Source organism: Morchella sextelata (genome assembly GCF_020137385.1).
Source record: "Morchella sextelata strain SCLS chromosome Unknown scls_8, whole genome shotgun sequence".
Classification (NCBI taxonomy): domain Eukaryota; kingdom Fungi; phylum Ascomycota; class Pezizomycetes; order Pezizales; family Morchellaceae; genus Morchella; species Morchella sextelata.
The window spans coordinates 1,416,942-1,438,634 of record NW_025408623.1 but is presented as its reverse complement, the minus strand read 5'-3'; the positions used below and the strand labels follow the sequence as shown (position 1 = coordinate 1,438,634).

The 21,693-nt window shown below is 46.1% G+C and overlaps 4 protein-coding genes across 4 annotated transcripts; 3 read left to right on the top strand and 1 right to left on the bottom strand.

Annotated features, from left to right (window-relative positions):
• Window positions 1–6,156: 6,156 nt before the first annotated feature.
• H6S33_012583 (uncharacterized protein) lies at window positions 6,157–7,787 on the bottom strand (the record flags this gene model as incomplete). Its single annotated transcript, XM_044843950.1, has 5 exons — window positions 6,157–6,394; window positions 6,459–7,102; window positions 7,162–7,253; window positions 7,337–7,651; window positions 7,718–7,787. 5 exons carry the CDS (start codon window positions 7,785–7,787, stop codon window positions 6,157–6,159), a joined length of 1,359 nt encoding a protein of 452 aa, XP_044695232.1.
• Window positions 7,788–10,150: 2,363 nt separating this feature from the next.
• Window positions 10,151–11,672, top strand: H6S33_012582 (uncharacterized protein; the record flags this gene model as incomplete). The annotated part of the gene is made up of 5 exons (XM_044843949.1): window positions 10,151–10,200; window positions 10,287–10,366; window positions 10,451–11,170; window positions 11,238–11,563; window positions 11,622–11,672. The coding sequence occupies 5 exons, from the start codon at window positions 10,151–10,153 to the stop codon at window positions 11,670–11,672; spliced, it is 1,227 nt and encodes a 408-aa protein (XP_044695231.1).
• Window positions 11,673–13,219: 1,547 nt separating this feature from the next.
• Window positions 13,220–18,552, top strand: H6S33_012581 (uncharacterized protein; the record flags this gene model as incomplete). The annotated part of the gene is made up of 9 exons (XM_044843947.1): window positions 13,220–13,366; window positions 13,439–13,574; window positions 13,639–13,828; window positions 13,886–15,782; window positions 15,837–16,113; window positions 16,170–16,257; window positions 16,409–17,360; window positions 17,417–18,007; window positions 18,061–18,552. The coding sequence occupies 9 exons, from the start codon at window positions 13,220–13,222 to the stop codon at window positions 18,550–18,552; spliced, it is 4,770 nt and encodes a 1,589-aa protein (XP_044695230.1).
• A 1,659-nt stretch (window positions 18,553–20,211) lies between these two features.
• Window positions 20,212–21,345, top strand: H6S33_012580 (uncharacterized protein; the record flags this gene model as incomplete). The annotated part of the gene is made up of 1 exon (XM_044843946.1): window positions 20,212–21,345. One exon carries the CDS (start codon window positions 20,212–20,214, stop codon window positions 21,343–21,345), a length of 1,134 nt encoding a protein of 377 aa, XP_044695229.1.
• Between the last annotated feature and the right edge of the window lie 348 nt (window positions 21,346–21,693).

The window sequence follows — 21,693 nt, the reverse complement described above, 5'->3', positions numbered from 1 at the left end:
TCATTTTCTTTTCGAAGCAATTGTATTAGTTATATGTTACCCTTGGGCTATTATTGCCAACCCTTTTCTCTGTCATCATTGTCCTGTTCTGGTTTCAATCATACATGAGTATATAAATATGCTTCTACCCCCCCATCTCCCCCCTTCTTATTTACAATATGGAACTAGAATGAGGTTGGTAATGATCAAAGTTGTACTCAAAGTAGTTTTACATGCCTCCTTAATTACCTATCTTGTGTACTGATATACATGGTACGGCACTACATATATGTAGGCTGAGGAATCATAGCCCGTTAGACGGTTGGGGGCGGACAAGTCACAGATGAGAATCCACATTGAAACTCCGGAACACCAGGTGATCGGACAGCATATGAACCTCCACTGAAGTGAACAAAGCCCATGTATGTATGTGAACGGAAGATATAAATACATGTCTATCAACAATCTCTACGCGGTCTTGTGACCAGCACGGACTATGATTGTGAAGAAGATAGGTAGAGTACGCACATGAGTACATATTGTACTGCACTTATGTTTATTCGTGCCGCTTTCTTTCTTTTCTTTCTTTGTAATTAATTTCGTGCCGCTAATCTGCCGACTTTATTCTTTTTTTTCGGCCCAGGGTCTCACGATTACGTCTGTACCTACCGATAACTTCCGAAATGCCCTACCCAAAACCTGGTAAGGATGAGGTTGGTGTTGAGAACTATTCGCTTGTTACTGCTACTCTACTACTACTACTAATATAATATTCCGTGTTGGAACTGTTTTGCATCTGTTTGCAGCTACCGGGACCGGGATTGAGGCCGGGTAGGTTAGGGGCGAAGCCTTTCACTCTCCTCGCGGTCATTCTCGGGCATAGCGATATGCATTCGTTCGTTACTGTGAACTGCATGTTCCAAGACCGTGATGGGTGTTGCTTGCTTGCTTGCCCGCCCTACCGATAAAAGTGCTACGTGCATATGCGGAGGTTTCAACACCGTAACTGGGGAGCATTACTACTGATACTACTCTATTCACAGACATTATGACGTTTTTGGAGAATAGGCTCGAGCTTTAGAACATGTCTTTTGTCTTTCTCTCTTGCTTCTTCTCTTTCAGTATCCGCTGAGAAAGTACCCTACATACAGTACATACCGTGACCATGCCAGCCAGGAAGGCAAACTTGCAGCAAGGCAGTGAGTGAGTGAATGAGTAAGGTAGAGTACAAAGCTAGGTGTGTAGAGTAGAGGACAGCTTTACTCTATACTCGGAATTCTCTATTTCTTTCCTTGACATTGCCATGGATGCAGAGGGCTAACTTGTTTTGAGGAGTTCTCGCTAATAGACACCTGTAATGAGTGCGATGAGCAGATGGATCATGATCCCAAACCTTTTTTTTTCTCGGTACGCCGGGTGACGCGAGAGCCTGAAGAAGCTTGAGGGCAGGGACTGCGGATTTCGGAATGGCGCAGAAATAAGATGCGATGCTTCCCCCACCCTTCCCTCTCCCCCCCTCGTATCCATGTCTACTGTTGGGTTGGACGTTGTGGTGACGAGGTGAAATTCGAAAGCCTTAACTCACATATAAGATGGCAACCAAGGCAACCCATGACAATTATACAAGGTGGACAACTTGATTTCATCGCATGGACGTACCTCTGGGATGAATTGAGGACAGATAGATATGATGGGTGCTCAGATCAAAAAGCACGTTTCAAAGCACGCGTCTATCTGTGCTCTATCGAATGCTGCACTTGGGGTACATATCGTTTTTGCGCAATCAGCGTCGAAACGGGATGACGGATAGACCTGTGTGGGATTGAGAATACCGTGTATATCCTATACATATATCGATATATGACTCGACGTCAAACATCTGTATTAAGCAGACGGGGTGCGCACAACTTCGTATCTTTGAACCCATCGGGAACTCACCAGCCGGCCCAAGAACACAACATACATATTTCTTATATATCCCATGATCCCAACATCTCTTCCGGATAATATTTGCTTAGATCTTCCGTCTTGTTGGGATTTCCAGCTCCTCCATTTGACATCGGATATGGTATCTCGAACACCCCCCGTTAGATAACACCACTGGCGCAATCTCCAAAATCCGTCACTTCCTCGTCTCCGTGGATTTTCTCCTCCCACGTGCTCTGACTTCCAAGGAATTCCTAGAGCACGATCTGTGAGACCTCTACCCCGCAGCAGTACTACCGGCTTGCCCTTGTACATAAGCCGGCACAGACGACCTCACAGGATCAAAGGCAATCAACGCCAGCCCGGGTCCATCCTTGGACCCCCGTGCAGGACTTGGTTATAACAAAACCACGGCGTCAATTCTTCATCCCCGGTGGAGTCAGCATCATCATGACCATCGTGATGAACATCTTGTGCCATCAACCTCGAGGAGGCAGTCGTAGGCTGCGCACGCCGTCTGTGGACCTGTATACAGCTCATCGCTTGATGTTACCGATAGTGTTAGATTATACTTATGAAAGTACTATACTGCATGTCCGCATCTCTGACGATAGACCGGCCTGGATCATACCCCACCCTAGGCTCGGTTTTGAGTATTTGGAAGATATGCGGATTTTTTTTTTCAACTTACTTGACAGAGTTCTCCCTCCGGCAGTATCGATTTAGAATCGGCCGATCTTACTGGCCTGCCTGCTTCACCGCCTGAAATTGAGCGGACCTGTCCCGGCCTGTTGTGCTGATGATAGTATTGATGCTACCTTGCTTCCGGGGTGCAGTTTCATGTTGCGAGGACAAGGTGGATACTTGGGGTGGTCTGGTCATTGTATTTGTTGTGCATCTGGGCTGATTTCTTTTAGGCCACAGTATCTCCGACGAGGTCTGCAGTGGCCAGTAAGCTTGCTGATGATGAGAGGTACACGAGATTGGCTGGGAGCTCCTTCTCCAGGCGATCATTCATGCAGTCCAATGGATGCCGAGAAGCTAGAAAAATTTCTCTAGAGTTCCAGAACGAATCATAGTGCAGGCCGGTAACAACCGCCGTCGAACTACCGCGGATAAGGCCTGATTGGCCTGGTGGATGTGGACTATATTCGAATATTACTCACACTTCAGCCATTTCAATTGATGAGGCAGCAATAGTAATGACGATCATGATCATGATCAGCGTTCTCTGGCGGCAAACAAAAACCAATTTGCCATCTTTATCGTGGGATTGGCTCTCAATGCGCCGACAGCTAGATGGACGGCCATCGATCATGATCGATAAGATGGACTGGTGTTTGTCTCAGTAAAAATTTTATCATACTCATCTCACTCATCTCTGAGTTATATAGATTTTAGATGCATTTTGTTTATAGCATACAAGGTGATGGGCTGTTGTTTGTCCTTATCATGTTTTCCGGTATGATTTTGTTTGTCTCTGAATCACATGCTATCACTCATAACCACTGGCTTGGGTCATGACGATCATCTCGTGTCACTCGGTGTGACGGGTAGGCGCCTAGTGCACAAACCTCCTATCAAAGCCACTTATCCACACGTCAAAGTCACCCATTGCTGCTCTATGAGGCCGTCAACGAACCCCTGCTTTGCCAGACCATACAACCGCCCTCTTTACCTTTAATTTCCTATACTCCAATCAATTGTAAAACCCTGTCGTTTCGTTAGCCAAACAGTGTGAGCAAGCCATTACATATAAGATGTGCCCATCAGGAGGTGCCCAGTTATAACACATCTACCCAGCGCCCTCTTTCGCGCTCGGATGACGCCATACAATCGCGGTGGTCCTTTCCCGCTCTCTGGTAGCAGTGAATCTCAATCAGATGGTAAAAGTCGTCCATACCGCTAAGCAGACCTGACCCCGATGGTTTTTTTGGACGTTAGAAGGATCTGTTCCCACATACACTACTGATTTTACTATAGGAGTCCGAATCGCTGGAATACTCCACTATAGAGCACAATGGAACGACCGGTCCTTCCCAAAAGCAGCTATCATACATTTTGTGTTTCAAAGACTATACCCCAAGCGATATTTATCCATCCCCAACCTCACTCTCAGTATGGATCGTATCGTATGGAGTTCTTACGATCTAATGATACTCATTTTGAGAGAAATTTGCGATAGTGGCAGGATCACCTGATGTCCTAGATGTGCAGTAGAAATTGAATTTTGATTTAGCGGCGGTGTATGGCCCGGCCCGAGGGCAATCCGGATCGCTCTGCATATGGTCTGCCCGGAACCCGAATATATGGCTTCTGATATTCGCCTGGCTTCCGGACCTTGTGACTATTTGCGACCCACTATGCAAAACCGGCAGCCTGTGATGGAAGGTGAACCCGAAGCTTTCCGGTGTTGCAAAAGGATCTCTTTTCACGGGAAGCCACTTCTTTTTCCCCATATATCCACGACGACAGGTTAGTATTTATCAATCCGCCAACTCCAGCCTGAATAGGTGTGAAAGCTAACAGACGAATAGATATACTCTTGCCCCACCATTCTGAGAGTTGCTCGAACACGCTTGGGCTAGTCCCAAAAACCGATATCATAACCGGCGTGTCAATGATACATGATATGCTGATACCTTTGTTTTATCTTTCGTGATAAGATCGCAGAGGTGTTTGCCAAGGCTAGACATACAATTATATTATCTGATATCATATCATTCATTGATATGGAAACGGAAGGGAATGATTTATTGTTAAGCACCGATATAATGACCGAACGGACCAATTATGCGACCATAGAATTATTGTCTCAATGGAGTTCTTACTTCATCGAGTTGTCAATAATTACTTTTCCATATCAAAGACATATCACACATGTCCTCTTCCGGTATTAATTAATTAAGGTTATGCATATGATAAGATATCAGGCTCGCTAAGAAGACCATAGGTGCGGATTATGAAGTTCAAAGTTCAGCCAGCACCGCGGTGAATTCCAAGCGCAAAACGGGTCTTACCAGTAAGGCCTGCATATATACGATGGTATCAAAACATCCCCACCCAGTTTCCTGGACCACCTTACGCTTGTACAGACCATCCACAAGTCCCACCCATCGGCTCCTATTAACATTCCAGCTCGCATGGACTCCCCCAAGAGGTATGAAGGCGGAACAGCCCTTGTCGGGTCGGGATGGGGTGGGATCGTGAACTGGGATCATCGAGTCACGTCGATCGACGGGAAATCGCCAATCTTTCGGCTAATAGGCGAATGGATGGGAAATATTTGATATGCCGATAAGGTTTTCCTTCCTTGAGAATGATGACCAGCTGAATCAGAAATTCTGCGCAATGGACGACACCTGGCCGTCGCATTGTTTTGACTTGTGCATGTGTTTGTGTCTCGGTGCAGACAGGACGTCTCACGGCAAGTTACATGGATATTACAAGTGTAACTACATGTAGAGTATTAGGTGCAATACCATAAATAGCAACTATGATTGTGATCATGTTTTGTCACTCGGTATCACTCCAACAACGCGAATGACCAGTCAATAAAGGGCGTACTCTCCATGGCTTTTGCACGCAGTATCACTCATATAAAGGTAACTTTTGATTACGATTCCTGTGAAAAGAAAAGGATCAAAGCCTGTGAGACCCGAAAGTTAAAATGATGTCCTCCTATCATGATCATATGAAGTGTTTAAGGTTGGCAATCATATAAAGTGATAAGACTCCAGTATGTGTGTACTTGAATGTCTTTCGGTGGGAATCTAGATTCTGAGCTGCGCATGACTTGTAACTGCGTGTAAATGTACCTATATGTAATATTTGTTAAATGGACTAGCTGGGCCCTGTCTACATGTAGCTACTGGGGTTTCTCGGCAAACTTGAACACCCACATCAAAAAGCAGATAATTCCCTCCCAACATATATATAGGCTTGAAACTATCGCAAATATGTTCGACCTTGCCCCGTCTACCTTGCTACAACTTGATATCATGCCACCGAAACAAAGGTTCCAACTAAATCTATAGACTAAACAAACACCGGAAAACCGAGGATGTATGAACCAGTACCTGTAATGTACTTAACCATATTGAACACTTCGCACACAACAAGAAAGTACATGACACAAAATAGAACACATTTATGAAATTAGAAAACCATTATACCAGCTCAGTCCCTTCACGTCCCCGTTTCTTTCGGTCATTTTTAATAACTCCCTTCTCTGCTCCAATTGTCCTGTCATCAAAATCTGATCTCGTAGCTTCCCGCCCTTGTCATATATCTAACCCACTTGACGCTTGAGTAATTACTTTTCTCGAATACTTTCAAGTATCGTACCAAGAGGCCCGAGGATGTAAACATCAACAAACTGAAGCTGAGCGACAATGGCGGTCGTGACCATGCTTTCTGGTTCGTCATCGATGTGAGGGTAGCGTCTGCGGATAGAACATATTCGCTCTGGCCGGTGAAACGAGGAATCCTGTGTTATTTCTGTGAGAAATCTGAAGCGTGAAGAGATCGTGATATTTGGTAGGGATGCTTACTTCCAAACAATGATATTCTCTGAGGGCTCGTACTTGGCCTTTCCTTGGCTCGTTCGAGTTTGAATACCAGCTGTATTCAAGGGTGTCGGAACACGCACAACAACATTAGTGGCAAAGAGCTTAGTACCATAGTTCGCCCTGATTGCGACCTGGTATTCAACCTTCGTCTTCCCAATTTCGTTCACTATAGCATGCACCCTGAATGGCAGATTCACATTTTCCGTTGCACGATATCTCATTAACTCAAACTCTCCATCAGGCGGTACGAACGATATAATCCTATCGGTATCGAATTTTCCGAGCTTTACACATTGATGAAACTGGCAATCCTCAAGTGTCACACTCCCAGCAGCAGCTCTTGTTGCCTTGGTGCCACTTTTATTTCCAGATGGTCTGGTAAGTCCATCTCCGTCGAGCAGAAGACGATCATTGAGACCAAATTTGCATTCCGGGGTGCCAGAGAGGTAAGCACGCATTATGATCTGCCCCGAAACGTCTGCCCGAAGGACGGTACCGCCGGCAGACATGAGAAGATTCACGTCCTCGATGACGTCGACGAAGGCTTCATTCTTGCGGTATTTTACATCCGCACGCCGCCACGAGAGGGCACCGGTGGCTTGCATAGTGATGCGTGTTGAATCTTCCTACAATTGAAGTTACTATGCCGCTCTGGGAGTAAATTTTAAAAGTAATTAACACTTACTATTGCTCGCTCAGACTTTACCCCCTCGGTTGTGATGTACATCTTTAGTGTATCAGTTTCGGTATTCTGGGGATACCCAAAATCCAGGATTTCTGTTCATAAGGTAAGGTTTCAGTATTCCGAGTCCGAACCCCTATCCAACTATTGCCGAAGCACCCCACCACTCTTGACATACCCGCCACTTCTTCCAGCAAATAATTGAGGAGAGGGGAAATAAACGCACCGTCGAGAAGTTCATAAATCAGCACGAAATTGTTCTTCACGGCCTCCTCGTCAAATTTCCCAAAATAGCTCTTTCCTAACGCGATCAGCCTGTACAGAAATTCGAAAACTAATGCGGCATTGGCGTTGCTCTTGGTTACAGCAACAATGTAGATGTTTTCGTGCTTGACATGGGAGAACGTAGTTGACCCGAGTGTGAGAATTGGAGAACGGACTTGGGCATTCGAAATGACCTGGATTCGGAAGACATCAGACAGTCTTGGCCGACCTACATTGTTTTGGTGTTAGAAGACGATCTCAAAATGACTGATCATAGATAGGGCGCGAAGCTTACAGTCATTTCGAAATTGGCGAAAGATCAGATTCTCGCCCTTCTGGTTGAAAAGAAGTATTCCTGAGAGCATATCTACTTGTTTATATTTGTCGCTTTCTGTCCTCTCCTTTGTCTTTTGATGCGGCTCGAGAGACTGGTGGCTAACGGTGGCTTGGAGCTCGGGTTACTGTCGAGAAGGAACCAGAATCCACAAACTGTAACTTGTGAAGAGTGGTGGTAGCAGAGTGTGCTTTCTGGTCCTTACGAGGGATGTCAGGGAGATGCTCGACGCTGCAGGGTGGTCGCTTCAGAGGTGCCGAGATGGTACACCACAGATCCTAGTCTGTCCTGCTTCCAGAACATCACGGGAGTAGGTATGGTGTCTAGGCTTGGCAGCAACCATATTAACCGCAACACGAGATAGGTATCAAAATAGGTACTGGTGGTGGTTTTAGTGCTTTTTCAATTCTTTCAATTCTTTCAATTGAGAGTCAGCTAACAATCTTTGCCGCTGGTACTAACTGCTGGCAATTGACAACGACAATGCCCCTAGTTTATGTACTCTAAGTTTCACCTTCTGCGTATATTTTACCCTAAGTACTCTTCTACATACAACCCCACAATTATTGTGGAGGTCTGCCATTGGTCCTAGAAACACAGCCTGATTTTGTTGGATCTGGTAATTGTCACTCACTCCTGCCTCTGCTGACGCAAGAAACAGTGCATACTGATTTTTCTCGCTATTCCAACCACAACGTTTGATTTGCGCCGCTCCCGCTCTTGCGCATAGGTTAGTCCTTGGCCAAGAAGCTCTAGCCAACAGGCTGCGTGAGTGTATGTCATGCATTAAATAGAACCTGCGATGTCCATACTTGCATAAAAATACGCGCGCGAGGGGTAGAATGGGCTTCCGCTCTATCTCGAGATATTCAAGTGGACGAACCCACTGGAGCAGCTGATCAATCAAGCAGTCGAGTTTGCTACTGGACTGAACACAAACACAAAAGTGATGAGTTGGAACCGTATCATCCCTAAATCGTTCTATTAAAAATACCCAAAGGCGATCAAAGCTCATTGCCGAATCTTCCCCTCCTGTCTTATTAGATCGAGTGATAGATTATGTTCTTATCACTTAACAAGACCCTGACCAAAGATAAGAAAAGCTAGTCTAAGGGGATATATTTGTTTTATGCTAGTGACGCAGCTAGTCTACCTTACTTCTGTCTAGGGTGCACAACCAGAATGGCAGGATTGAACAAGGAAATATTTTCCAAGCAGTTTTGAATAAGAATGCTTTCTTTATATGAGATTTAAATGATCAAAACAAGCGGAACTTGAAGAGGGGAAAGATTGTTCTCGATTTTTGGGAGTAATTCATACAACAGGCTATATTTTTGTGTAGTAATGCAGATCCCGAGTGATGGACCATGACTACATGTAACTGCATGCAAGTAGGTAGAGTACATGTACCTACATCTGATCGCCGACCTGCGCTTCTGGGAGCATGGGCAGTAGTGTCCAAAGCTCTTCAAATAAGAATCACTGGGGCCGTATTTGCCATGATTAGCGCTTTGTCTGTCGTTTAGTATATGGACAGTTGAGAAAAAGTTCGTAAGAGATAGAGACCCAACAGTGGGGTCAGATCTCTACGTTTATGCACACACCAGAATGGATTGGTGCGCAGTACATCAGTCTTTGAGAGATGAGATGAGAAGAAGCTTCATGCCAGTTGCTTTGGGTTTCTTTCATTCTAATGCAGAGATCAGGTGATTAAATTCCACCGTTGACGTAGTTAACGTATTTAGGATGCTCTGCGTAGCCTAATATTGTATGCGGATCAATATCAATAAACGCCGGAAACGGGAAATCGCTCTGTTAGCCCGGGAAAGGGGTGCAATTGATTCAAACACATAGTCGGGATTTCAAGCTTTCGCGCTGGAAATCCTTGGTCGTTTTTTTCACCGGCCCAACCGGCATCAAGCTCATATGTGCATGTAGCTTTTGTCTAAAACATCTCTCAAAACAGACCCAAAAAAAGAAAAAAGAAGGCAGAAGGGGAGGGGGGGGTTATGCTTTACCGCCTTGTACGCGACGCGCTCAGCAGAGGCAACAAAAAAAAAATTGTTGAAGGCCGGCCAGGTGGAAGTGTGGCCGTGGTGGGGTAAAAGCGCCCCTGCCCTGTCACGTGTTTGTTTACTAAGCTTCCCCCGCTGCTTGGAGGGCCCAGCCCTAGTAGGCCCCTCCATTCTTCATTGATTCTCCTCTCATCACTTTTCTGCGTCCATCAACCTCCTCCACTTTCCATCGTTTCCGAACACTCCCCTTACTGCATCTCTCCTGCTCAACTCATCTCTTCTCAAGGTTTTCTGTATCTCTTTTTTGCGAGCGGAATTTCCTCTCGTTTTATCATCCCAGCCGTAAAGTTCCTCGCGGGAAAAATATTCATAATTAGCCATGTCCGAACCCATCAGGAATAAGAAGCTCGACACCCTCGCTGGTGCTCCGTAAGTCAACGCCTATTCTCTCTATCAGATTTTCCCTCTGTTTATCTAGTCAGGAATAATCCAACTAACCATGAGTAAAAACACAGCACCCCCCAAAACACCCCTTCTGTCAATGCCCCAATCAACTCTCATGCTGTTGAGCCAAAGGTTTCCACCATCAAGGAAGGTTTGTAATCCTGTTTGCCACTTAGCGAAACAATCTTTTTCTTGCACAATTTTTTGCTGACCCGTGGCGGAATTCCCTTAACAGAACAGTTTGACCGCGCCACCGCTGCTTCAATCTTTGCTTCCGACCCCCGGTTGGTCTCGATGATTCAAGGAAAGCTTGGCTCGCTTGTCGGACGTTCTTCCGGCTATATTGAGTCTCTTCCGCCGGCTGTCCGCCGTCGTATCGCTGGCTTGAAGGGTGTCCAAAAGGAGCACTCGAAAATCGAGGCCGATTTCCAGGAGGAGGTTTTGCAGCTCGAAAAGAAATACTTTGCTAAATTCACCCCTCTGTATCAAAAGCGTGCTAAGATCGTCAATGGTACCCTTGAGCCTTCAGAAGACGAGGTCAAGGCCGGAAAAGCAGATGATGAGGAGGAGGATGATGAAGAGAAGGAGGAGGATGTTAAAACCGAAGACAAGAAGGATGCAGAGGACCTTAAGGGTGTTCCAGAGTTCTGGCTGTCTGCCATGAAGAACCACCTCTCGCTCGCCGAGACCATCACCGATAGGGACGAGGCTGCCCTTAAGCATCTCACCGATATCCGCATGACCTACCTTGACCGTCCCGGCTTCAAGCTTATCTTCGAATTTGCCGAAAACGACTTTTTCACCAACAAGGAGATCACAAAGACCTATTATTACCAGGAGGAGAGTGGTTACGGTGGTGACTTCATCTACGACCACGCAGAAGGTGATAAAATCAACTGGAAAGAAGGCAAAGATCTTACTGTCAGAGTTGAGAGCAAAAAGCAGCGCAATAAGAGTATGTGTTCCACTCCCATTTTATTCATCTCGTTCCGATCAATCCTTGGATCTAACACTCTTAGCAGACACCAAGCAGACCCGTGTTGTAAAGAGGACTGTTCCCACTGAAAGTTTCTTCAACTTCTTCTCTCCTCCAGAGGCCACCGGTGGCGACGAAGAGGACGATGAAGCTTCCACTGAACTTGAAGAGAGGCTCGAGCTCGACTACCACCTCGGTGAGGACATCAAAGAGAAGCTTATCCCCCGTGCCGTTGACTGGTACACTGGTGAAGCTCTTCAGTTCGAGGAACTGGAGGATGACATGGACAACGAAGAGTTCGATGATGATGAGGATGATGACGATGAGCTCAGCGAGGACAAGGATGACGATGATGAAGAGTCCGAAGATGACGTAACTCCCAACTCCTATCTTTTATTTTCAATTGGACGCGAGCTTACTGTATGTTAAGGATGATGGTACAAAGCCTAAGCAGGAGGCTGCCGACTGCAAGCAAAGCTAAATGCGTTAATTGTTGCATCTCCCGCATAGTCATTTCTGACTATCATGTTACCACGAGCCTATGAGTGTATGTCTAAATGTTCTTGGGGTTTTCAGGGACTTTGGAGCGGGCAAAATGGTGAGGGGGGGTATCTGGGTAGGATTCAAAAGACAAAAGTGATCTTGTGCTAGGAAATTTGTTTCTCTCTTCGTTTTCAACCCCCTTTATAAACTATTACGATCTCTTACGGATCACATTTTCTTTTTTAGTGTTTCTTCTGTCTTGTCGTGTTTCATCGGGCAGGACAGGAATGTGTAGTTTGGTCTTGTCCTATTTACTCTTTTGCTGTGTTTATCTCCGGTTTTCTTTTTCTTTTTTCTTCTAAATTCTTCCTGTGGTGAATGTCTCTGTGTCCTATTCATGAATTTCACGTGTGGTGTGGCTGGGAACGTATGTCATGTACATGCTATGCTATGCTCTATTGGGGTAAAACTACATGTATGAAAGATTGCTTTCCATGTTGTAAGCTTTGAACACTGTGATATATATTGTTTGCCACGATAGATACGATGAACTCTTGTGTGAAATTTATATTGAAAAATATTGAACCGGTGAAATATCTCTCGTTGGCTGGATTGGGGTTGAAACCAGGAGATAGCCAGATTGTACTTGTATTCACCGTTTAAATTTCGCTAGTGTCTGATCGTGTTTAGCAGGACTTCAGAAGACAGGTCGATTATCGAGGGGTGAGGCTCTTAGTAAACGGTCCCAGATTTGCTTTTGCCTGTTGGTGCAGGTCACGTTCCTGATTGTGCCTGGGGTGGGGGTAAGGACACGAACACTGGTACAATTGCGGTGAACACTCAACGGTTTGTATATACATACGTAGAAGTACCTTAGGAATGCTCAAACAATTTTGTCTAGCAGCGTTATGAATTCGGATGGTTACACAAAACCCATTCATTAGTGATAGCAAGAGATACTGGATTTAGTAGGTACATGTAAGCTTAAATTCCAGTAAGTGGGCATTCTTACGGGTGTCCATGTGTACGGAAGGGAGGAGGAGGATGAAGCCTCCGAAGTTAGTTGGCTTGCCTGAGACAGTTTAACCCGCCTGGTCCTGCCCCTTTTCGCGGAAATTCAGTGCCAAGCATCCACGGGGTCTTTCCCATCATATCTTCACTCACCTCTCTGTTACCTTTCAATCATTCCTGGTTCAGATTTATTTCCTTGTGCCCATCTCCGAAGGTTCTTTCTACATACTTTGTCGGACAACCCCAGGAAGAAAAGGGTTCTTCTGGAAAGCTGTCAGCTTCTATCAGCTATTCTCCCCTACGGAACAACAACCACCCCGCCCTGAACCTCATCCCCTCATCAACTACAACTGGCAACCATCTTTACCTTCATCCCAAATTCCATTTCTTGGTTCCCTTTTCATCCTTTGCTGTTATTTGTTCGAGTTACTTGACTTCAAATCAGCCATCTTCATCTTCACTAAACCCCCGAAGGAGAACTGTAGTCAATCTACCTGCTAGCCCACAGCATTAGGGGGCAGTTACCGCCGAATCATGGCGCACACGTATAATATCGACACAGGGGCGTGGATCCAGGATCCCACAGAAGGATGGGTCTCCTCCAAAGTGGTCTCCAAAAACATAACTGGAACAACAGCTACTTTGGTGTTTGAAATCACTCATGGTGATCGGTTTGGAGAGGTAAGATTCAGCTGCTTTCCCGGATAAAGGACAACGGAATGGGAGTAAATATCTGACAAAACACGATTCTAGAGAATCACTAAAACAACATCTCTTGTTGTGCTCGAAGGCAATGAAGAGGATAAGGATCTTCCGCCGCTAATGAACCCTCCCATTCTTGAGGCATCAGACGATCTTACCAGTTTATCACATCTCAATGAGCCTGCAGGTAATTAACATAAGAGATCAATTTTTACGTGTTTTATGAAGCTGATCTTTCAATTCTTGTATAGTTTTGCAAGCCATCAAACTTCGATATGCAAAGCGTGAGATTTATACCTATTCCGGTATTGTCCTCATTGCGACAAATCCGTTCGATCGAATGGACTATCTATATGATCCGGGTCTTGTACAGGCTTATGCCGGGAAAAGGCGTGAGGATCAGGACCCTCATCTATTCGCAATCGCTGATACTGCTTACCAGTAATGACCCCCTGAAATAATAACAGACACAGAATTGGAGCTGACGGAGGTTTCTAGGGCAATGGTTCGGGATGATAAGAATCAAACCATTGTTGTTTCGGGAGAGTCTGGTGCTGGTAAAACAGTCAGCGCGAAATACATCATGCGATACTTTGCTACTGTCGAAGACCCAAGCCGACCTGGCAAGCGGAAGAAGGGCGCGGCGGGGGAAACCATGAGCAAAACGGAGGAGCAGATTCTTGCTACCAATCCGATCATGGAAGCTTTCGGTAACGCGAAAACTACCCGTAACGACAACTCATCCCGTTTCGGAAAGTATATTGAGATTCTGTTCGACAAGAACATCGACATTGTGGGAGCCAAGATTCGGACGTACTTGCTCGAGAGATCTAGATTGGTTTACCAACCAGCAACCGAGAGAAACTACCATATCTTTTATCAGTTGATTGCTGGATCTACAGAAGAGGAGAGAAAAGCTTTGGGTCTTGGCGCTGTCGAGGATTACGCCTATCTGAACCAAGGAGGAGACCCACACATTCCACATGTCAATGATGCTGCCGAGTTCAAGGATACCCGCTCCGCTCTTGGAACGATTGGTGTTCCTGAGATCACTCAATCCCGTATATGGAAGGTCTTGGCAGCCTTACTGCATCTTGGTAACACAAATATCGAAGCTGCCCGAGGAGGATCTATACTTTCTGGTACAGAACCATCGTTAGTCAAAGCTTGTGAACTTCTCGGAGTTGACAACGAAGAATTCGCCAAATGGACTACAAAAAAGCAATTGGTTATGCGAAACGAGAAGACTGTTTCTCCCTTGAGTCAGAAACAAGCACTTGTCGTCCGTGATTCTATCTCTAAGTTCATCTATTCGAGTTTGTTTGACTGGCTCGTGGAAACCATCAATGCCGGATTGGCTACGGAAGAGGTTCGGGAGAAGGTCAAGTCCTTCATTGGTGTATTGGATATCTACGGTTTTGAGCATTTCAAGCGCAATTCTTTCGAACAGTTTTGTATCAATTATGCGAACGAAAAGCTACAACAGGAATTCAACCAGCACGTCTTTAAGCTAGAGCAGGAGGAGTACGCAAGAGAGCAAATCAACTGGGCATACATCGAGTTCTCTGACAATAGGCCATGTATCGATTTGATTGAAGGAAAATTGGGTGTACTTTCCCTTTTGGACGAGGAATCTCGTCTTCCTGCAGGAACGGACGAAAGTTTTGTCAATAAGCTTCACCAAAATTTCGGTATCGGCAAGCCCAAGGATTTCCCTTATCAGAAGCCTAGATTCGGAAAGTCTGCTTTCACAGTGTGTCACTATGCTGTCGATGTTACGTACGATTCTGAGGGATTCATCGAGAAAAACCGGGATACGGTGCCAGATGAGCATTTGGAACTCCTCAGAGCCTCTACGAACCCCTTTCTCACAGAGGTTCTTCAGGCTGGATCATCAGTCAGGGATAAGGAGATATCTACCCCAGTCAAGCCCGGTGCTCCCGCTGCCGCCCCCGCTCCACCCGGAAGAAGAACTGGTGCCACTGTCCGAAAGCCAACTTTGGGTGGTATATTCAAGTCTTCGCTTATTGACCTCATGAGCACTATTGGTGGCACTAATGTCCATTATATCCGTTGTATCAAACCGAACGAAGCAAAGGTAGCGTGGAAGTTCGAAGGTCCCATGGTTCTCAGCCAGCTTCAAGCCTGTGGTGTACTGGAAACTGTAAAGATCAGTTGCGCTGGTTACCCGACCCGATGGACATATGAGGAATTTGCTAGCCGCTATTATATGTTGATTGAGTCAGATAAGTGGAAGGCGGGAAGTATTCGGGACGTTGGACTCTGTATTCTGCAGAAGACAATTCCAGCGGAGGGTCATCCAAAGGATGGGCAAAAGGATGGTAAAGACAAGTTCCAATTGGGAATGTCAAAGATCTTTTTCCGTGCTGGCATGGTATGAAAGCCTATTCCACAATGACGTGAATTTTGTTACTTACTAGGATTTTAGTTGGCGTATCTGGAGAACATGAGAACGAGTCGGTTGAATGAATGTGCTATCTTGATTCAGAAGAATTTGAGAAAGAAATACTATAGGCGTAAGTACTTGGAAGCTCGTGCTTCGATACTGCACGTCCAGGCATGGTCTAGGGGATATCTTGCTCGCAAGGAGGCGCAGGAGATGCGTACTGTCAGAGCTGTTACTACAATCCAAAGGTTTTGGCGTGGTTCAAAGGAACGTAAGGCTTACCACAAGATACGCGACAATGTTATTGCATTACAAGCTGGTAAGCATTAAATTAACCCTAAGTTCCTGTGGTATTTCGGTCTAACTTGTTACTAGTGGCCAAGGGTTACCTCACGAGGAAGAGCATCACCGATCGGATAATCGGAAACGCTGTAAGATATATTCAAAAGGCTTGGCGATCAAGGTATGTTGTTTTTCTCCCATGAGTTTATTGTATACCGGAAAGTAACTCTCTATCTTTGAAGGCGTTTCTTGAAAGCCTGGAGAACCTATCGAAAGAGGGCTATCTATATTCAAAGTATTTGGCGGGGTAAGCTTGCTCGACGTCAATATAGGACAATGCGCGAGGAAGCACGTGACCTTAAGCAGATATCGTACAAGCTTGAGAACAAGGTCGTTGAGCTTACCCAAACGGTAGGAAAGCTTAAGCAAGACAATAAGGCACTACTGGAGAAGGTAGAAAGTTTCGACAACCAGGTTAAAAACTGGCGAACGAAGCATGCGACGCTCGAGAACCGCAACAAGGAGCTGCAATTAGAAGCCAATCAAGCTGGTATCGCTTCAGCTCGGTTGTCACAAATGGACGAGGAGATGAAGGCTCTGCAACGCCAATTTGACGAGTCGACGGCAAACATGAAGAGGTTACAGGAGGAAGGAAAGTCCTTGCGCGAGGCCCTGTCTAACAGGACATCGGAGCTCGACCTTGCAAAGTCTCGAGACCAAGCACACGAGGACGAGAAGACGACTCTCAGGCAACAGATCCAGGCTTTAGAGGATCAACTTCAGCATGCTGGTCCACCGATTGAGGAGAATGGTGTATCGGAGAAACCTGCGGGTGGCCTTGCCAATGGACTCATCAATTTTGTGTCGAATAAGAAGCCAAAGAGACGTAGTGCTGATGTAAGTGGCGCAACTGGGAGGTTTGAGGGCGATGGGATGTATCGGTCCTCGTACCAGACTCGCCCTGTTTCAATGATGCCCCAATCTGTGCCTATGCGGCACCGGGACGCGGAGGTGCTAGCCTTTAGTCCCATTGAGAATAATGAGTACGAGTTGCACAGGATACTTGAGGATGATGAAGGGCTCAGTGATGAGGTTGCCGTTGGCTTGGTAAGGAACCTCAAAATCCCACAGCCTAACCCGACAACTCCGCCTTTGGAGAAGGAGGTCTTGTTCCCGGCCTATATCATCAATGTGGTTACGTCTGAGATGTGGAACAATGGGTTTGTCAAAGAATCTGAGCGCTTTTTGGCAAATGTCATGCAATCGATACAGCATGAAGTTATGGTGAGTGAAGTAGTTTTCTGGTAATAGAGATAGGAGGGAAGCTGACTATGTTTTAGGCCCACGATGGCGACGATGCCATTAACCAAGGCGCGTTCTGGCTCTCCAATGTCCACGAGATGCTGTCTTTCGTCTTCCTCGCCGAGGACTGGTACGAGATGCAGAAAAAGGACGATTTCGAGTATGACCGACTACTAGAGATTGTCAAGCATGATTTGGAGAGTCTTGAGTTCAATATCTACCATACATGGATGAAGGTTCTCAAGAGGCGATTACACAAGATGATTGTCCCAGCGATCATCGAGTCACAGTCACTTCCCGGCTTTATCACAAACGATGGCAATAGATTTTTGAACAAGTTCTTGCAAACATCAAGTACACCTGCGTACAGCATGGATGACCTGTTGAGTCTTCTGAACAAGATCTACAAGGCGCTCAGGGGGTACTATATTGAGGACTCAATCATCACTCAAGCAGTCACCGAGCTCTTGAAACTTGTAGGTGTTACGGCATTTAACGACCTCCTATTGAGAAGGAACTTCTTGTCATGGAAGCGTGGGCTGCAGATTAACTACAACATCACTCGTATCGAAGAGTGGTGCAAGAGCCATGATATGCCCGAGGGAACACTCCAGTTAGAGCACCTGATGGTAAGAAGATACTTTCCCCTGAATATAGTACATTTGACTAATATACCCCCTAGCAAGCTACGAAACTCTTGCAGCTCAAGAAGGCAACACTCAGTGATATCGAGATTATCCAAGACATCTGCTGGATGCTATCGCCGAATCAGATCCAAAAGTTACTCAATCAATATTTGGTGGCTGACTATGAGCAACCTATTAATGGGGAGATCATGAAGGCTGTTGCATCAAGGGTTACTGAGAAGAGTGATGTACTATTATTGCAGGCCGTTGATATGGATGATAGTGGTCCCTACGAGATCGCAGAGCCCAGACAGATCAGCGCACTTGAGACATACCTTCCATCGTACCTGCAGACATCCCGCCTAAGACGTCTCGCAGACATCGTTTCTGCGTCAGCGCAGGCACGCGCGGACCAAGCCGCACGGGAAGAGGCGATGTCTATTGCAACCACCACCACTACCGCCGGCCTTGGTATCACAGATTTAGATGAGAAGCAAGACAAATCAGAAATGGCCACCCTAGCTGAGTTAGAGCCGGTGCACGAGTAATGAATAACCTTTGTAAGTTGTACACTAGACTCCAATCATGATTGCAACGCTAATCGGGTATTTATAGGCTTTTGAATTATCCTGTAACGAGTTTGATGACCCTGACGAACAGAAAGAAGCCACCTGCTGGTCTGGGAGGAGGAAGGGGGGGGGGATTCTTTTTTTTTTTAAAAAAAAAAGGAGCTATTATTAAAATTTCTCTAGCATGGTCCAGGCTGCGTGTGCATTTCTTTATTTTGGATTGTTGAAAGCGAGTTTGAAACTTGGGATATCTTTTATATGAGTTTTAACTTGTTGCGCGTGTAATTGTTGGATGAGCTAGAAAAGGGGAATCTTGGTACTTGAGATTGTGGGAGCGGGGACAGTACTGCAGAGCATGCACGTTGGCTCGTTTCTCTCTTTTCATCTGTGGTAATGTTCTTTATCATCATACTTTTTTAGTCATCTATTCCAGAAAGATTAGTTTGAGTTTCCTTTCTTTTCTCCATTGAGTATTTCTCTTCATGTTAATTAGCACGCACCTGTCTGTCTTGCACTGCTATTGCCCTTATATTTTTCATCTCTATTACTGTTGCTTTTGTCTGGCATCTATATCTCGGGTCAAGAAACCCACATATATCCCGATTATTGTTAGGAATCTCTTTTTTCCGGCATTGTTATTTCCCTTCATTTCCTAGATTTACGAATAGTTTAAACCGTAGTTATCGCATAGAATTTCCGTTAGCTAGCTAGCTGGGGCGAGCATATCAAAAATAAAGTACTTGTTTGCTAAACACCACGGGCAGCGGGTGTGCACTGTAATAATATTACTCTAGATGTATGTATGCGCTTTCTGCACTTTACATAAAACATGATCACCATCTGGGATTTTAAGCATACATATTCCAACGATTGGACCTCTTGTAGTAGGCACATACAATATAAGCTGTATGATATCCGTTTCTGCCGTGATTTAGCCTTACAATCGGGTTTGGAGCTTACCTTACTCACCCGTATTGTAGTTGACTATTTGTATTACACCCGGGGAGGATATATCACATATTCTCACTCGAAGGCGGACAGGGAAGCCGCGGCAGCACTGTGATTGGCTGATTGGCAATGCTCTACTCGTAACTTCCTGACGTTTTTGAACGCGACTGATATTGCATACCATACAAAAATACGCCAAGATCCTGATTTTGGGTGTATGCAATAGTGGCCCAGTCCAAAAACGCCAGGAGACTACGAGTACTCTGGTTCAGGCTGCAAGATTGCAGAATCTGGTTGTAACGATGCTAAACACGACCAAGGCAAAAAAAAAAAAAAAAAAAAAGTCAACGCATGCGGGCAAAGTGCTAGTTCATAGATGCGAGCCCCACCCTTCTTGTGAAATATAAAAAGAAGAAAGTATAAAAACAAGACGAAGGTTCTCTTCCCCTCACCCAGCCGTTTGTGGGGGAAGTGATGACGTTAATACTTTTTGAATCAGCGGCGATTTAAATACCGCGGTTTCCCCACAAAACTTTGATTTCACGTCAACCCTCTCAAGCAACATTCAGCGAGAGACAAGATTGTTGCAGAGGTAAGCACCAACACCCCCTCCCCAGTACGTGCATGGCATCTCACTAATGCACTCTACAGATCTTGTCAAGAAGTATCTACCACAGCTGTATTGCAAAAATGTCACTCCTAACTCTGCCCAACGAGCTCCTCCTCCTGATCGCCTCATCCCTCACCACCCCTTCTGACCTCCTCTCTCTCCTCCTCACCAACCATCGCCTCAACCACCTTCTAACCCCCGTTTTCCTCGACATCGCCTGCCAACCCACCCACGCCCTCACAGCCCTCTACTGGTCGGTCGTAACCAACAACAACCCCGCCGCCCGTAATATCCTCCGAAAGGCCTCGAACATCGTCGTTGTCAGTGTCTCGCCCCCAAATAAACACGCCGTGCACCCTATTCCCGGTAAACCCCTAGATTGTACCATCAAGGCCCTCTTCGAGTCAACAGACCCCAATATCAGCTTCGTCTTCCTCGACCAGCACACGAACGAGACGCCGCTCCACCGCGCTGTCAAGGCGAAGGCCCTCCCACTTGTTAACAGACTCCTGAAGAAAGGTGCTTCAACGGCCCATCAGGATAATGGCGGATGGACTCCGCTGCATATGGCGGCCCGACTCGGCGTTACCGACCTCGTCAAGACGCTTCTGGAGCATGGTGCAGACCCAAATATCCAGGGTAGCTACGGAGAGACGCCGCTCTGCCTCGCGGGGCAATACCAGGAGGTCGCGCGCCTCCTGATCTATGCAGGTGCTTCAACAAGCATTCAGGATAGTTATGGCCGCACGCCGCTGCACCTGGCGGTGAGGTACTGGGGGGTCCCACTCACGATACTATGTCTGCACACTGGCGCGCATGTCGGCGTGGTGGACCATGAGGGACGCACGGCGATACATTTAGCCGCTATTTATGGGGGTGTTCCGTCAATCAATATCTTGTTGGAGCGCGGCGGAGATGTAGATGCCAGGGATGTCTTTGGCAGAACACCGCTTCAGCTAGCTGCGAAGTTCGGTAGGGCTAATGTTGTCAGGGCTCTGGTAGAAGCTGGGGCAGATGTAGGAGGGGTGGATCACTATGGGAGGACTGCGCTGCACTTGGCTGCCGCGAAAGATAGCGAGGAGGTGGTTAGGGTGCTCCTTGGTCGTGGTGCAGACCTCCGCGTTAGAGACAATGTGGGGAGAACAGCGTATCAAATAGCCACACAGAGGGGCAAGATGAAGGTCTGGGGTATGTTGCAGGCCGCCCGTGAATAGTGCATATACCTTTTTGTAAGTCTCTTTTGTTTTTTCTTCAAACCTGTTTGTCGTTTATCTTGCTCTCCTTTCTCTCCTTTCTCTCTTTTTTCACTACATTTTTGTATTACAGGTGGTAGAGTCTATGGGATATTGGCGTTTTTAGGAAATTTAGATACCATTGCAGGGAACGGGATGGGGGTGCATAAGTACTTGGTAGTCAGTGGTAGATACATGTAATTTGTTTTGTTTCGTTATGGATTTGGGCTGCGTGAGCTTAGTGTATTTTATTTTTTTCTTTTCTTTTCTCAGGCTCCAAATATGGGCGAGTTAGATACCACTAGTAGTTATATGAGTTCTAATAATGCA